The sequence below is a fragment of the Centroberyx affinis genome, unplaced genomic scaffold (genome assembly GCF_046629955.1).
Source record: "Centroberyx affinis isolate AG114_WGS23_722 - 3 ecotype Tasmania unplaced genomic scaffold, CSIRO-AGI_Caff_v1 ptg002570l_1, whole genome shotgun sequence".
Classification (NCBI taxonomy): domain Eukaryota; kingdom Metazoa; phylum Chordata; class Actinopteri; order Beryciformes; family Berycidae; genus Centroberyx; species Centroberyx affinis.
In genome coordinates, this window is record NW_027280778.1 from 95000 (window position 1) to 112250 (window position 17251).

General features: G+C 40.3%; 1 protein-coding gene across 1 annotated transcript in view; it reads left to right on the forward strand.

Moving 5' to 3' along the window:
• Positions 1–1548: 1548 nt before the first annotated feature.
• The window catches only part of LOC139656893 (cytochrome P450 2K1-like), a 29618-nt gene continuing 13915 nt past the window's right edge, over positions 1549–17251 (forward strand). Inside the window, exons 1-5 of the mRNA XM_071534533.1 lie at positions 1549–1743; positions 4731–4796; positions 5021–5110; positions 5877–5951; positions 8078–8143. Coding sequence (XP_071390634.1) covers positions 1549–1743; positions 4731–4796; positions 5021–5110; positions 5877–5951; positions 8078–8143 — 492 coding nt within the window. The remainder of the gene's footprint in view (positions 1744–4730; positions 4797–5020; positions 5111–5876; positions 5952–8077; positions 8144–17251) is intronic.

The window sequence follows — 17251 nt, forward strand, 5'->3', positions numbered from 1 at the left end:
TTGGATTAAGTCAAGAAACAGCAACCCTGTATAATTTTAACCAAAAATGTAAAATTATGCTATATTACTAGATTTCAGCATTGAGGTGCTTACATTCATGATTTTGCATAGGCATACTAACCTAAAAACCTATTATTGGGAATCGTGAGAAAGTTTCAGAGCGACAGACACACAGAGCGTCCCCGTAACCATGGTAACTCACTCTCACTCCTGCCTGGTGCACACGGCGCGAGAGGAGAGGGAGAGACGCAGAAGAGCCGCTGACTGAGATTACTCTGAGCAGCATGCATGGGAATAAATTACAATATAATACATTTGTGTATATTTCTCACTATTCAGATGGTCTGAATTAAATGTGGCGCTGCCCTGGGTGTGTTGCAGCCACCTGATTGTGTTTACATGGCCTGAAGGTTACAATGGATATTAACATACCAAATCCTTACTAGGCCTATCTGCAATACCTAAAAGGTTCCTTTTAAGGTGCATTTTTTCCCAAAATACACAGTTTAACGAAATCGAGGGAACAAATTGTACCTTGTGCGCACGAATGATCTCGCTCGTTACAGTAAATTGTGGACTCAATATAACTTTTTTCCTCTCCAAATGGCCACTCCCGGGCTCCATACTTACCGTATGCGCTCATACTACTTGTCATATTTGTGCTTTGAGATGTTGGCTTATTAGGTAAGGTGATAACTTGGACACTTGATCAGAGGTGGTACTTGGTTCAAAAAGTTTTGAGAACGACTGATTTAGATACATTTCTATATGGGAAACACTGCATCTCGCAGTCAAAGACGAAGAACATCATCTCACTAAGCATCCCTGTCTGACTGACTGACTGACTGACTGACTGACTGACTGACCTGAATTTGCCTCAGTGAGAACAATAGGATACAGACATTCTTGGGAGTCGTAGTCGATGCTATTGGTCAGAAAAACTTGTCTGCGGCTGGAGTGTATGGCTCCGTGCAAACCATCCCTGAGTGAGTGAGTGAGTAACTGACCTGAAATGACCACTTTCTGCCCACAGCTGCATGGTGTGCCGTGGGAAAAAGTGCTGAGACCAAGGGGCATCCTGGTGGCTCAGTTAACTAAGCTACTATATTTACAGGTCTACTTCCCAGTGTGCGTCTGTGTGTGTGTCTATGTGAAGTGTGTGTGTGTATGTACAGTATGTTAGAGCCCTAAAAGCATGGAAATGTTTTTTGAAGATAAAAAAAATTCCATGGGAAAGTCCCCTCAGTATCAACAAAGAGAAAGAAAAAATGTGTAAAACTTTCATATTTTCTCTGGTTTTATAAGGCTATAGTCACAATGAACGTTGTATAAGTGTGTACAGGACGTTGGAAAGAAGGCAATGATTTACAAATGTTTACCATTTTCTTCATAGGTTATTCCCTTCCTTTGGACTGTACCTTAATCTCTGCTGGCAGCTGTGAAAGGTATAAATGGTTACACGCAGCTAAGGGAACAGGCAGGTCCTTATTTTATTTTATCAGTTCACTGGCTACATTTGGATACAGTTTGTTTCCAGTGATGGGCATAATGGATCTTCTTCTCCAGTCCTCCAGTTCAGTCTCCCTGTTGGAGGCTGCTGTGTTCCTTCTGGTCCTCTACCTCTTCTCCATCAGGTTCAGCTCCCAGGAAAAGGGGAAGGAGCCTCCAGGACCCAAGCCTCTTCCCCTGCTTGGTAACCTGTTGCAGCTGGATCTCAAAAGACCCCACCACACACTCTACAAGGTACATAAGGACTGTACAAGGATTTTAATGTAATTATTCTATAGCATACATGATTAAATGCGTCACAACCAACCACTGGGTGGGCAGAGCTAAAATTTGGGTGGGCAATGACCGCCTCTGCCCACTTCTAGATCTCAAATTAATCATTATTTAACATTAGTTAAGAATTATTTAATTGTTCACTAGTAAAAAAAAGATGTATTTTAAGTTTAGTAAGGATATTTATACATATATATACATATACATACAGTATATGCTATAAATAATGCTATTTGAATATTAATTGATGTAATAAAAAATGAGATTAATCAATGAAAAATTGGCAGTCCTAGCACTTTTGATTATCTTATTATAATATATATATTTGTTTTAATCATAGTCAACATGTATAAATACTATATGTGTGTGTATATATATATATATATATATATATATATATATATATATATATATATATACACATGTATATATATATAAAAAAGTAAAAACTAAAGTCTACAGGTAATGGATAAAATAGCATTTGTCTCCATCTGCTTTATTAGAGAAAAGAACAAAAGAAAAGAACCCTTAACAATAAATATGCCTGGCACTATTCTCTGCAACCCTGTTATTCCACAGTACCCTTTTGTAAAGAAAACAATCTCTTTTAGTGCAAATGAATATACTGTAGCTTAAAAACTTAACATGTCTAGCCTTTGAAATATTTTTCGACTCATACTTGACTGGTCTGATCTGAGATGAACTTGTCACCTCAGACCACTCTCACCCCCCCATCTCTGCCCCCGCGCGCTTCAGCCAAGTTTTTGGTGTGGCAGGTTGTTGGGGACGGGGGCGTGTCAGTAGAAATAGTGTGCGTGTGTGTGTGTGTGTGTGTGTGTGTGTGTGTGTGTGTGTTGGTATTTATGGTATAGAGGGACAATTGGCATGACATCTCACCTGGGCTCCACGGACCTAAGGGTAATACGAGGACTATGCCAAGGTCCGCGTAATTCGGAGAGTGAATCTGCATTCGTTAGTGTCTAAATAACATATATTCTCTTTTTCGTTGAAAGTCCTTTTATACCACTTGACCTGATTTTGAGTGTATCCCAGTGTATCGAACAGCGCACCCTATAGCTGGTTTCTGGATTGCAGTTTCTTACACATTTTCGATACACACGGTGAGTTTTGGCGGGCGGTCTTGTGATTGGCTGGTTTACGCATGTGGGCGGTACCTACAAACAGCTCACTCAAAGGTCCGCCCATTCCGTCGGCTCTTTAAAAATGAAGTATCCTGGATGCAGCATGGCCTAATGGACGCACTGGACTGGACTGTAAATACATACAGGTAAGCATTTATATTTGTAAATATAGGCCTAGCTGTTGATAAGCTGTTTGCTTAGCAACTTAACTTCCCACTAGTCACTTGTCTTATATGACATGTTTGTTAGGAGAGCTAACAGCTACGTTAGCTGCAGTAACGAGAGGAGACAGTGTGACGCAGCTATATTAAATAGCAACTGATGTTCGTCTTTTGGAAAAGAGAAGCAAAGTGAGGTGTGATGGTATGCTTTTTAATATTTAAGGGGAGTGTCAAGCCACAGTTGCTTGTTTTCTTTGCACATGGTAGCTGAGCTAAGTGTTGCACATCGGGAAGCTTGTGGTAAGCTAGCTAGGTTAACCTGTGGCTACGCCCTACTTGTTAAGCCTCGTTAAGCCTCGTTAAGCGTGACGTTACATGTGCACGCGCTTACTGCGTGGCTGCAGAGGAGACAGATGGTGGAGAGGAGGACGGAGAAATCAGCTAGCTGGCAGGTCAGGTTTGTTTGTTTCTTGGGGGGAGCCAAGCAAGAGGATTTATTATACTGTAACAGTGATTTGCTCTTAGATATTTAACATTGCGGCCTGTACTAAGTTAACTAGCGTATTCACCCCCACCTCTGTGTCCACCGCTGTATCTAACGTTGCGGTCACCTCGGTGTGGACGTCGGTAACTTTTACCACAGACTACTCTCTTTTTGTTTGTTTTTGTGAATTAAATCGATTTTTGCAGCCTAAGTGATATCACCGTAAGTGTCTGTGGATATCACGTATTGGGACAGCTGTGATGAAACGGGAAATACGCTCGTTGGTGTCAAAATCAATCTACTGTAACGATCACCAGTAAGATACACACCTGTCTGATGCTGTCCGTGACACATGAAGGTTAGGACAGATAACATCAGTATGAGTGAGTAACTTCCAGGCCTTCATGTCATGTCTTAAACGTGATACATACGGTGTTTGTGTAGGTTGGCTGTGTATGTAAAAATGTAACTTAAGATAACATTAATGGTATTGACGGTAAACAATGAACCGCAATGATCAATGAACAAAACAAACCCGACTGGTATCTGGTGCAGTGTTAGTTAATGTTATTTCACAGTTAAAAACGGAGTATACTGTTCATGTCGATCTTTAAACTGTTCATTTTAAATCCAATGTGCTGCTATAAATCGCCATACACATTAAACTAACATACAGATCATCACATATCGTGATATCACAGATGATCATTTGATCTGTATGTTAGTTTAATGTCTATGGTAAATTGTTTATCTGATGAATGGGGACCCAGTCACTAGTAATAAGTGGAATACAAGACAAGCTCTCATTAAAATTGAATCATAGCAAATCTAAGGACTATAAAGGCATGAAGTCACTTTGAGGAAAAGCTTCCAGGTAGAGTGTGATCATTCTAGCAAGTGGGTTTGCAGTAAATAGACAATGGAGTAATCAAATGCTGAAATTCATCAGTCAACATTAACTGAGAAGATTATAGTTTTCATAGTCTACAGACTGTAGACAGTTGGTCTGTTAAGTTACTAAAGAACAGTTCCAGAGTGGATTTTCTTCCCATAAAAGACTCACAGAAACATGACCATGATACCTTTCATATGATGTTAGACAGGGAACATCCTGTCTTCAAGACATTTATGACAATATCTTTTTTCTTTCCTTTTTTGCAGGGTCTTGATGAGGAAATGCCTCAGAAAGCTTGTGGGGCCCCAAATTCCCCATCTACAATTGAAGAGGTACTGTATGTTGTCATGAAAGATGGATTTTCATTAATATTTTGCATTGATTGTCTTTATCTTACAAAAGTATCCAGTGAGGTTCAAAGCAACGTTTTCCTCACATTCTTTTTGTCAACAGTAGGATGGTTTCTCTTATTCAAACCTCAAACATCCTCTCTAGTGGTACATTCCCAGTACCTGTGTACTGATTGTCCCTTTCCTTTGTGCTTTATCTGCTACAGATGACGACTGAGAGAGACCAGATCCAGGCGGCTGTGAGCGACCCGAAGCAGACAAGTCCAGTGCTTCGTCCACTCAACAGAGATGGAAAGGTAAATTAAATCCAGTGTGCTGCTTAATGAAGTTACTTGTGGCAAAATGTTAAACCCACCACCATGTTTAATTGGTGCTGTGTGTGTGTGTGCAGTCACCTGAGTGTGATATGGTTTATATGGACAATGGTATGTAAGGACAGTCTCATCAAATGCTTTTCAAAGTGTAAGTCAGTATAAGATCTGAGTGTATGTGTGTCGAGCAGTGAACCCCCCCAAATATGACTTGGGAGGTCCATAGAGTATACAGGGTCCTGCATCCAGGTGGGGTTGATAGTGGCATCACTATCAATACTTGGACCACCTGCATTTGATCTGTATGTTAGTTTAATGTGTATGGTGAATTGTTTAGTTAATCTGATGAATGGGGACCCAGTCACTAGTAATAAGTGGAATACAAGACAAGCTCTCATTAAAATTGAATCATAGCAAATCTAAGGACTATAAAGGCATGAAGTCACGTTGAGGAAAAGCTTCCAGGTAGAGTGTGATCATTCTAGCAAGTGGGTTTGCAGTAAATAGACAATGGAGTAATCAAATGCTGAATTCATCAGTCAACATTAACTGAGAAGATTATAGTTTTCATAGTCTACAGACTGTAGTCAGTTGGTCTGTTAAGTTACTAAAGAACAGTTCCAGAGTGGATTTTCTTCCCATAAAAGACTCACAGAAACATGACCATGATACCTTTCATATGATGTTAGACAGGGAGCATCCTGTCTTCAAGACATTTATGACAATATATTTCTTTTTTCCTTTTTTGCAGGTTCTTGATGAGGAAATGCCTCAGAAAGGTTGTGGGGCCCCAAATTCCCCATCCACAATTGAAGATATTGAAGAGGTATGTTGTCATAAAAGATAGATTGTGATGATTTCATTTAATTCGGAAGTGTTTCCAGTAGGGTTGGGCGATGTGTTAAAATTTTCCAACCAGCCAACGTCAGCCCAACAAACACGATTGCCGATATTCGCACAACCTTATCCCCTGACATCCTTTAATGTGAACATCTAATTTTACTGAAAGTTACAGCCTATAGGCTGCTCTTCTTATAATACGTCCATGGCACGGACAGAAAGGTTGTCTGTTGGCACGGCGTTATCAGTGTGCACGGAAGCCTGGCGCGGCGTGTCCATGCTCTGTCTGTCCGACCGCCAATAACCCTGCGACGTTATCAGTTAGAAATTTGTTTTTCACTGCGTGAGAAAATGGACGGGTGGCGTCTCACGGTCTCACGGTCAATGTGTGAGAGTTGGCAGCCCTGCTGTACAGTAACTTAACTTAACGCACCTCACTGTGCTAACCGTGCTAACTCAAGGACCCCAGTAGAACCCCATGGTGGTCATCTGACTTCCTAATTTAAAATTACATTCAAATTACAACAGGCACGCTTTGAATTGCGCTTTACAGGTGAATTATTTGCTGAGTTGAATTCTCAAAGAGGCAGACCATTAAATTTGCAAAATAAAATGACAAAAATCACCCCAAAAATTGCCCAAAAAAACCCCAGCCAACCGCCCATAGCCGATATATTCGTCCAGTCGCCCAACCACACACTAGTGCTCAACACGACTTGGACACGCTTGTTGTTGCTATGGTTTATGACTCAAGAAGTTATTGAAGTTGGTCTGTGTATCATCCGTTTATGTTTATGTTGTGGACTGACTTCTGCTACAGCTCTACTCTGCGCATGCACGGAAATTGCGCTGCATGCACCTCGCAGGACCTTGCAGAACGAAGAAGCAGAATAAGTTACGCTGTTACCTGTAGCCTACATAATCATATAGGCATTACCCGACTTTAATAACTTCATGAGTCACAAACCATAGCAACAACAAGCGCGTCCAGCCGTGTTAAGGACTTATGCCGCTTTTCCACTGCATAGTACCGGTTCAACTCGCCTCGACTCGACTCGCTTTTGGTAGTACCACTTTGGTTTTCCACTGCCGATAGTACCCCCTCATGCCCCATCCCCCAAACTGGTCGTCATAGCGACGCTGCGACGCTGCATGAAACGCGACACACAACTACAATGGTATGTGGAGACAGATTTTATTTCAGAAGAGGCTGAAGGCAGCGAGACAGCAGACTGCTCTCTGGCTGCTCAAGGCAACGCAAGAGGGTAAGCTAACCTGGTAGCTAACGTTGCCTGGTAGCTCGCTTGGAACCTTGCCGGAGGTGCTACGAAAAAAAGTACCAGGTACTACGTAATATGATACCTGGTACCTGGTACTTGCCCAGTGGAAAACCAAAAAAGGCGAGTCGAGTCGAGCTGGTACCATGCAGTGGAAAAGCGCCATAAGTCTACTTGCCAGCAATGTGAACCCGGAAATGTTGAGTACCCCAAAGTTTTGTTAGAAATGTACAGTATGGGTCCCCAGCATTTAGAAACTGCCGGATGCTAACTTGCATATGTTGGTCAATTTGCATGATTAGCATAATCACCTATATGGACAATATTTCAGCAATTGCTTGGCTGATTTTGACAATATTGGAGTGGTTTTGGGGGTTACTGAGGATGCTGAATCCATTTCTGACATTTTCAAAATTCAAAATGGCTGTTTAAACCAGAAGTGGTCATATTTCAGCTGATATGAGCTGATTTGATGAAGTTTCAGTCAATTTAGAAGTTTTAGAGGACGCTGAATCGATTGGATTGGACAGATAACTTATTTAGGTTATGTAGGTCTTGAATCACCCTTAAGGTTGCTGTACATTATCCCTTACATGTCATCTGGAAACACTTCCTTTATCGTTTTCTGTATTTGCAGCGTGTTTTCTAAATGCTGCACGTGTTGTCAAATTGATGAAGATGTTTTCTTAATTTGCTTGTGTTTTGTCTATTTACATATGTTTTAAGTTGTAGTGTGTTGAGCTCTCAGGGCCACCGTATAAACATCCTCTCTATTGGTACATTCCCAGTACCTGTGTACTGATTGTCCCTTTCCTCTGTGCTTTATCTGCTACAGATGATGACTGAGAGAGACCAGATCCAGACAAGTTCAGTGCTCTGTCCACTCAACAGGGTTGGAAAGGTAAATTATACCTTTTTAAGCAGTGAACAATAAAAATATGACCTCCAGGTTAGGTGGTGAGTAACCTCACTTTAGTTTTAAAGAATAATTGTATTTATTTCTGTAGCTTAATTTGGCGTGTTTGATGGGTTTACATTAGGGCTGGGCGATATGGCTTATAAATAATATCTCGATATTTTAAGGCTATGCCGCAATATATGATATATATCTCAATATTCAGGCGCCAGGTGACAATGGAAAATATAATGGAATATAATTCAGTAAGGCTCTCAGGCGTGCTGTATTGCTTTCAGATATTTATTCTCCTGTAGATCAACATTTCTCATTTAATGATATCCCTGCTGAGTCAACACACGTCGGCATGATTTACTCTTCTGTCCTCTTTTGTGTCTTTTGTTTGGGGAAGTAACCTCTTTAAATGTGCATGTGGCACCTATTCACGTCAATGATAAATTAATTCATTTTAATTAATTTGTAAACCCCTGGACTTTAATAGCTCAAATGTGTTTCAACAAGATTTCTGCTCATGTTCAAAACTTTTTTCTCATCCAAAACATATCCCACATATCTGTTTTGGGATGATTTTTAGAAATGATGTACATCTCAACTATTTTATTGAAGCTGACTGAAAACAAGAACACATTTTAGTCATAACCAATTAAAATGTTGATCAAATCTATTAGAGAATGAGACCTTGTTAAAGTGTCTAAATAATTCTGAAAAAAACCTTAGTGTTAACCATTCCTGCTCAGCTTCCAGACCATAGTCGGGATCACAGGGGAGATTTTGATTTCCTCCAGGGCCGAAGTCGATTCTCACTTCAGGGGCTTACCCCTTCACTTTCCCAGCAGTTGGGGAAACAACACACAGGAACTTTACTTTGGTCTGAGAAGCTGCAGCCTTTATTCACTGACAAACTTACCTACACTGTACATTTACTGCCAGATTTACAACTGCACAACATAATGTCTTCACTCGAGATAAATGATCATCTCTCTGGACTTCAGGGGTTTTGTGGTAAAGTAGAAGTTTTTATTTTACGTGCATGAACTTTTTTATCTCATGTGCACCATGATTACCATGATGACATGTTGGAGTTGTGCAGATTCTCACTAACAGCAGTAAAAGCCTTTCGCCTGCAGCTTTCTATCCAGTGAGTGACTTAATGTTAGTGTGTGCTGGACACACGCACACAAAATGTCCATAACTGTTTGTGTAGACCAAGTTATAGCAAAGGATGGCAGTCAGCTCTAACCTCAGTGACAAATACAATGCATTCCCTCTAGCTGCTTTAAATAGAAGCCTTTATGTAATTTGTCAATGTAAAGCTTTTACTGTGAAACGAAGAAGTGATTGCTTTGAATTAGTAATAATTCATTACCATCAAATACAACCCCAATATGCTGTAGGAAAGCTTTAATTCTGATAGGATCGCACTGCATTTCATCTGAATGGTGAAAATTAACAAAATTAACCTCACAAAGATTGACAGGTCAATCATGATGGTCAGCTTGGTGACCCCTGCTTTAGATTTAGAAGTTTGGCCTCTCATCCAATAGGCTTCTTCAGTTTTCACTGTATGGCCAATTACAGAATTGTGGCCTTAAATGATGCTACTATATATTACAGTTTTTTCTGATTGCTTAGGCACTATCTTTGAAACTATAGGCTATTTTTGCAAAACTCTACCCACTAACCACAAAACCTTAGGCTACACCAAACCAGCAAAACATTATACATCTCTTGCAAAAGCAAACAATTCTTGCAAAACTCTTCAAACTCTTTTAAAAAATGTGTTTTTGCGTCAATACAGTTCACACAGACCATCATTTGAATAAGCACACGAAGCACCAACTACACACTGATAGTATAAATGAAAAACACTTGTGGCTTTTGCTTTTTCTGTGTGAAGGGCATAGCAGCTTGCAATAAAGTTTTGTCATACATGTAGTAAACACACATACACACAGGTATCCAAATGTATAAAGTATGGATGTGTATTCTGAACATAACACACTATCAAAATAAATAAGGGGAAAAAGTAATTTTTTTTTCCTCAAAATGTTCTACAGTAACACTCCTCAAACAACAAAAGCGCAGTAGAAGAAAACAAAAACATTTGTTCTAGAAACGGAACAGAACAGATAAAATTATCTATCTGGCCATAAGTTTACAGTCTTGCTAGAAGTGTGTAAATTGCAAACTGAGTGTAAAGCAGTGAGTTGTGTTTACAGTTTTACAAAAGGTGTGTTATAAAATTACAAACTGAGTGTAAAGCAGAGAACGAGCATTAAGTTTGGCACACTTGGTAAATGCATTGGCTACAAGTGTTAATGGTTTCAGAGAAACTTTATTTATACCGATTTTTTTAAAACGGGGGACTTGAGAGCTAAAATTACACTTTGACAAAAAAAGCTTATCTCAAATTCCACTTGCTACCTTTTTCTGGAGCTTTCACAGAGCAGAGCAAACTCTGTCTGATGAACACTGTGAGACTACTATTTGGTAGGTCAAGAATGAACTTTCATGCCCAGTTCCTACACTGTTTATCTAATGTGGATGTAAATGTAATACAATTTTAACTGAGAGTAAGTCTTTAAACCCCATAGTCAAATCCAGTGTGTTGAGTACAGAGTCATAACAACTTAAAATGTGTCTCTAATGCAAAGTAAATGACTTAATTCAATTCAGCCACTTAAATAGATGAACAGCAAACACATAATCAGTCATATTGTAAAATTCTGAGTGATTCAAGTGATCAATCAACTGGAAACCTAAAGCAAGTTATCAATAATTGTTAAACAATATTTGATTGTCAACTGTGGCATTAGTTGAACTCAAACTGGCCAACACATTTTGTTTTCTGTTTGTGTGATATTTCTTTCTACTTTGCATATCTTCCAGGAAAAGATGCTGGTGAAGAACATGGGTCCAGAAGAAAGAGTGCCAAAGAAACTGTGGTCTAAGGCTGAGGTTGCTGCAGTTATGAGGCATTTCAGAGATCACATATGTAAAGGACAAGTGGCCACCAAAAACGAATGCAGTCACTGCAAGCTGGCAGAAGGCCCCGTGTTGGCACAAAGAACAGTGCAAAATATAAGGGACTTTGTTAGAAACCGGGGAATAGCTGCACAGAGGCAGTCACAGAAAGAAGATCTGTAAACCTACTGGCAAGCATTTGTGTTCCTTTTTTTCATTGTGTTGCTTACGTTTTAAGACAAGTCCCCAGCAGCTTCAGTTGTTTAGGAGAATGCTGCAACGCTGTTTTGCTGTGAGGCTCCAGGACTGTTTTGTGGACTAAGAAACTTCACCCGACTTTCCATCGGCATGGGGGTGAGTAGATAATGACTGAATTTTCATTTTTGGGTGAATTATTCCTGTAATAGCTGACTGTGAGGGAATCCAAACACCACTATGGTGTTTTGATTGCTTACTTTGTGGCACTCCAGACACCACTATGGTATATTTAATCTCTTTTCTCATGTACTCCAAACACCACTATGTTTAGTGTTTATCATTGTTTCATATGGTTTCATATCGATACACCCTCATATGGTGTATCAACCAACTATTTTACCTATTTGTCAAATATTGTTCAATGAATTAAAATATCTTTGCTACTGTAATTGGGTGTCTCCCAGGGATGATATTCTGCTCAGACAAGAAGAATCAGACGATGACCACAGAGTAGCTTCTTCATGCAGGTTTAATACGGCCGGTTCAAGTCATTGCTACTGACAAGCAAATAGCAATGAAATGACATAAAAAAGATTGGCGTAAGGCCACTTATATAGACTCGAGTAAACAACCTCTGTTCCCTCTCTCAGTTCCTGAGTCTAAACATTAACCTTATATGATGTCGAAACACATTAGTATAAGCAGTCCCCAGGTAAAGAGAGTTCATCATAACAAGGTCCCAGACTTTCTGGCGCCCTAACACATGTCCTCTTTACATTTTCCTAACAACAGAGATAAGACAAGAAACTCCTGTCCACATACTACATACATGCATGAATGTAAAAATAATAATAATGAATAAACATTGGTTCAGTGGCATCCAAAATGTTGTGCGTGATGGACGGACAGATAGACGGACAAATGGATGAACAGACAGGGACTGATCCATAGTATCCATATTATCTGTTAGTGTTAGGATTATTCAGTAGTTGTATTTGTATACATGTTGGGATACTGCTACCATAAAATGAAGTACGAGAAAGTGAGGGCATCAGAGAAGTTGTGCACAGCCAATACAGTTTTATTTGTGGCTACTATGTAAAATCTTTGCACTGTAAGAATGGACCAGTGGTTGAAATATAGGGAGTTACACGGCTGACTGAAGCATCTTGTGGAGTTGATGTTTCCTCCTGGTGGAGCATCAAGCTGCTCTGACCTCCTCATTCAACAGTGTTGAGGTCTGTGGCTGAAGGAGGACACATGATGGACACACACACACACACACACACACACACACACAAACACCAGAGTTAGTTATGATTACACTTACATTCTACTTGAATCTGCAAAGGCACATATGATAACTATTAGAAGCTGAAACACTGACTGCGTTTACATGGACTTGAGTATCCCGGGTTTTTGAAGTATCCTGTTTTTGTGTTTGCGCATGTAAACATCATATCCCGATTTCAGAAACCTGGATAAGCCCTTATCCCGGTTTTGACCCGATTATGCTAGCTGGAGTATTCCGAAAGAAACCGGGATACTGTTGCATACATCTTATCCCGGTTTCTGTCCCCTGCCGACTACCTGTGCAGGCGCGGCTTCAGCCAAGTGACGTCACAGCTGTAGCAGAACCAGGTCTCCACAGCTCCAAATGGACCCTTGAGTAACATTCTTTCCCAGGAACAAAAATGACCCTTCACCTTTAAAGCTACAAAAGTGTCACCTTGACGCTAACCAAGACCAAGGGGGGGTCTCCTCCACCCATTTAGACAACTCGTCTCCCATTTACAGGCCTTATCTACGAGCCACATCGAACTGCAGGCCTAGATTCACACACACACACACACACACACACACACAGCCTGCCTTTGATAAAGCTCTGGGTCAGAGAGTTGGAGGAACATTCATTGGGATGTTGTCAAAATCAGGAGAAATCCTTGATAAAGACTCATGAAACTTTGGTTAGTACTTTGCAATGGATCCTAAAGTATGTATGTCTAATTTGATGTCTAACTGCCATGATTTATATGAGTTGTTTGATTATTCAACTTCTTCATCTTTACATGGGTTTAGATAGTCATGTGTGATATCAAAGTGTTCAGGAATGTATGGTGAGTTCAATAATGTGAATGTTATGACTGTAAAGTCATTCTGTATCATGTTAACAAAAGGGTCAGAAATTGCTTTCCCTTTCCAGTTTAGTTCCGTAGGAAAACCCCACTCTTCTAGATAGAGCCATAAAATCGTAAATCCATAAATTCCTTTCATTCTTGGTTTAGTTCTCTCCTTTTTCCTCTACTTTGTATTTCCTAATGTCGCCAATGAGTTTGGAATAATGTGAAGTATACTACATTGGTTAATCATATAGGCTATGCTTAGGTATTTTAATTAACATCACAATAGTTAAGGTCTAGTTATATTTATCCATTCTGGCCCTAACTCGATAATTATGTCCTATTCCATGGTTTCCCTATATCAACCCCCAAAGTTACTATATATTTGTGATTTAGATATTAAGATTACAAGTAGGCTATGTATCTAGGCTATTCTGCTAAAACCACTCAGTGCACAGAAAGTTTGAACAGTGAGAGTTTTATTGTCTAATCATGTTTCATGTAATGGTTTTATACAATCCATAAGTGTTTGTTTACAGGTTTCATAATGTTCACCAATTGACAACAGTAATTGGTTGAGTATGTAAAATCCAAATTCGTTATTCTAAATCGTTATCATTACATAGACTAGTTAGGCTACTAAAGTAATTGAGAGAAGTATCCTCATGTGCCTCTTTGTTTATGACGGGCGTTGCCTGTGTCCAGGACAAAGAAATGTAGGCGGAATCTCCGAAACCGCGCGAAGTTTCTTTTTACACTGCAAACCCCGCCTTGGAACTCAGAAAACTATAAAACTCTCAGTTTCTTGTCACCTTGGGCGCTTCATGCCCCGAGCTTCATGCCGGAGGCCATGATGCCGTCACCAACTCGAAGACCAACCAAACCAGACTTAGCGCAAGCGGAGATTCAGATCTCGCGGCCTCGTAGGCCTAACTACTCTTTGTCACTAATGTGACCCTGTTCTTCAAGCCGTTGATACTACGAAGTCGAGCCTCGCTGAACCGCGAAGACTGTTACAAAGTTATCTAAAGAACGAGTTATTAATCCGTTAATTAGGAAAGCTATAGAAGTCAGAAGCTCCAGTCAACCCTCTCAGCTGACCAGCAAAGCTTCCTGCTCCATCCTGCCTGAAGTCCGATTGGCAGCGGAAAGCCAGTGGACATCCACCTGAGAGAGAGAGAGGGTCTTTTTCAAGACCCGCTCCAGCTCCGTCGTTTGCCGAAGCCGGTTCCATCATGCCCGGAGTCCAGTCGACAGCAGCAAGCCAGTCGCAGAGACATCCACCTGAAAAGAGCGTCTTTTTCAAGACCCGCTCCAACTTCATCGTTTGCCGTTGCCAGGCGACCCGACTATTGCCGAGCTTACCCGACGCTGATCTTCGGGAAACCTGCTTTCCCTACGGTCGAAACCTCACGATGGACCCCCGGCAAGTAAGGCTGAAACACTTCCATGTCTTTCTGCTGAGAGTTGATGCAAAAGCTTCACTAAAGTCAGGCTATCACTTAATCCAATCAGGAAAGTCAGTATAGTCTAAATTATCCCTTAGGGCGACCCGTCTCGTTCCTCCGGTTTATAGATCTAAATTGACATAACACTATTTACTGTTGCCAATAACCTTCATTCCAATGTTTCTATCCTTCTCATTCGATTTTCACTTCATTCTCCTTTTATTTTGTTTCATACTCATTTCATGAGTCAACCTATAGTTAAGTGTTTTATTCTGGTTTATCATCTGCCCACTTACCATATAGGTTCCCCGTTTCATGGCTATATGTTTGTTTGTATTTGTTTATTTGCTTGTCTAGTAGGTAGTTAATAAATATATTCATTCATTATAAAGTCGTTGTTCTGTGTTTCCTTGTCTGCAGAGAAAAGCAATCCCTGAACTGGAAAGATCTCATGATCTTTAGATTGATGACTGATTAGTATGAGTAAAGGTCCTTCATTTACGAAGGTGGTGCCCCTACGAGTGTAATTTGATCTCTTGATCAAAATATTAATGTTTATATGCCTTTACCAAATTAGAAATTCGATATTTTCGACTCAACACGCTACATTATTGGTGGACCGCGTGAGGCCAAAATCACATTGCTTACTCTGCAGATAAAGAAATGTACTGAGGTTAAGTGTTGTTCAATGAGCGATTTAAAACTTGGCATGTTGGCTTGTTTGTGCGTGATATAAATGAATAGGAGCATTGAGCTAATTTCTCCATCTAGGCTAGTGCTTTGACTCCTATAATCTAGTATTGGCTGGATTGGTAGGTGGCTGCAACAGAACTGGTTGTAGCCTGATACAGTAGTGGCTATCTTGTGAAGTTTGTGTCATAATGACATAGAGTTATTATAATTTTGTCTTGTGTTAAACTATTATTGCTGCGAGGATCTAGAATAATAGGTGTTCAGAATCATAGTACAGCTGTGACTGTAGTGTGAATTGCATGCATAATGAATCGATAGGCCTAAAGGCAAAACTGTCTGCGAGGTTCCAGGTCTATGGGTTTGTCCTGGATTAGGTTAAACTTTGTCTGCGAGTTTCCAGGAAGTTTGGTCTTTCCAGCCCCTCTGTTGTTGTTAACTCAGTGTAGCTAACTGTTTAATAACAGCCGTGAATACGGTAAGAGGTAATATAGTCTAGTAATATAGACCAGTGTGCCCTAAAAAGGGTTAAAATAACAGTGACAACTGTACTGCGTATCTACACGCTAAATGAATAGGCCTAAAGGCAAAACACGCTACACAGCATAACACAAACAATGGCGGCAACGAGAGTGTCTCACTTCTGGAGCGATGAGGAAATGGAGTTTTGTTTTTCGGTGATGAAAGAATTAAATATACTTGGCAGTTTAGATGGGAGAAAGCATCGAAATGCTGACCTATTCAAGTCTGTAGTATACAGACTACAGGACGCCGGTTTCCCAACACGTACAGTGTAGCAAGTCAGGTCACGGTGGAAAATACTAAAGAAACATTACTACGGCCAAACATCAAAACAAAACAAAAAATTAATTTAAGGTTAACAGTTACACAGGAATATCAGATTAACGATTTCAAAATTGCCGGTTTGCGTTGTAAACATCACAGGCGCCTGCGCAAACAGCATGCAGTAATCAGTAACCAGGATGCTAGTATTTATCATGTATACGGGGATAGAATAACCAGATTTCTCTGTGTTCCATGTAAACGCCATATCCCGAATATGATCAAAACCGGGATAAGCCAAGCCGGGATACTCAAGTCCATGTAAACAGTCACTGAAGTTCTGACAGTAGCTTATGTATTTAGCTACTGACACTAGCCACTGTCTGTAGTAGGTTACAGCACAGATTCAGCAGAGGCTACATTTGGCACTATTCGTCAGACTATTGGTACTATTTAGCTATTAGCAAAGCAGTAATGTGATAGAACAAAGCTAAGGTTAAACTGTTTTAAGATATCAACAACAGTACACAAGCTTAGCTAGCAAATATCATCTAGCTAGCTTTAGGCTAGCTATAAATAGCTAACTAGCAAACTAAGGTGGCTATCTTAAGCCCTATTCGCATGGGACTAGTATTACCTGGGGAGCTCATGTGATTTAGAAATTACCCCCCCACATCTGTCTTTCGTGCAGCGCATTCGCACGGGATAACCGAAGTCTGTATTTTACTCTAATTTACTGACGTTATCCCCTGGACATGATGTCAAGGCTCTGCGTAACATCTGCTTCCTGAACGACAATCTATCTACCAATCTATCTACCATCGTAATATCACTGCTGCATGGAACCCTGCATAATTCCAACCAGGGAAGGAGGACAGTTTATAGTACAA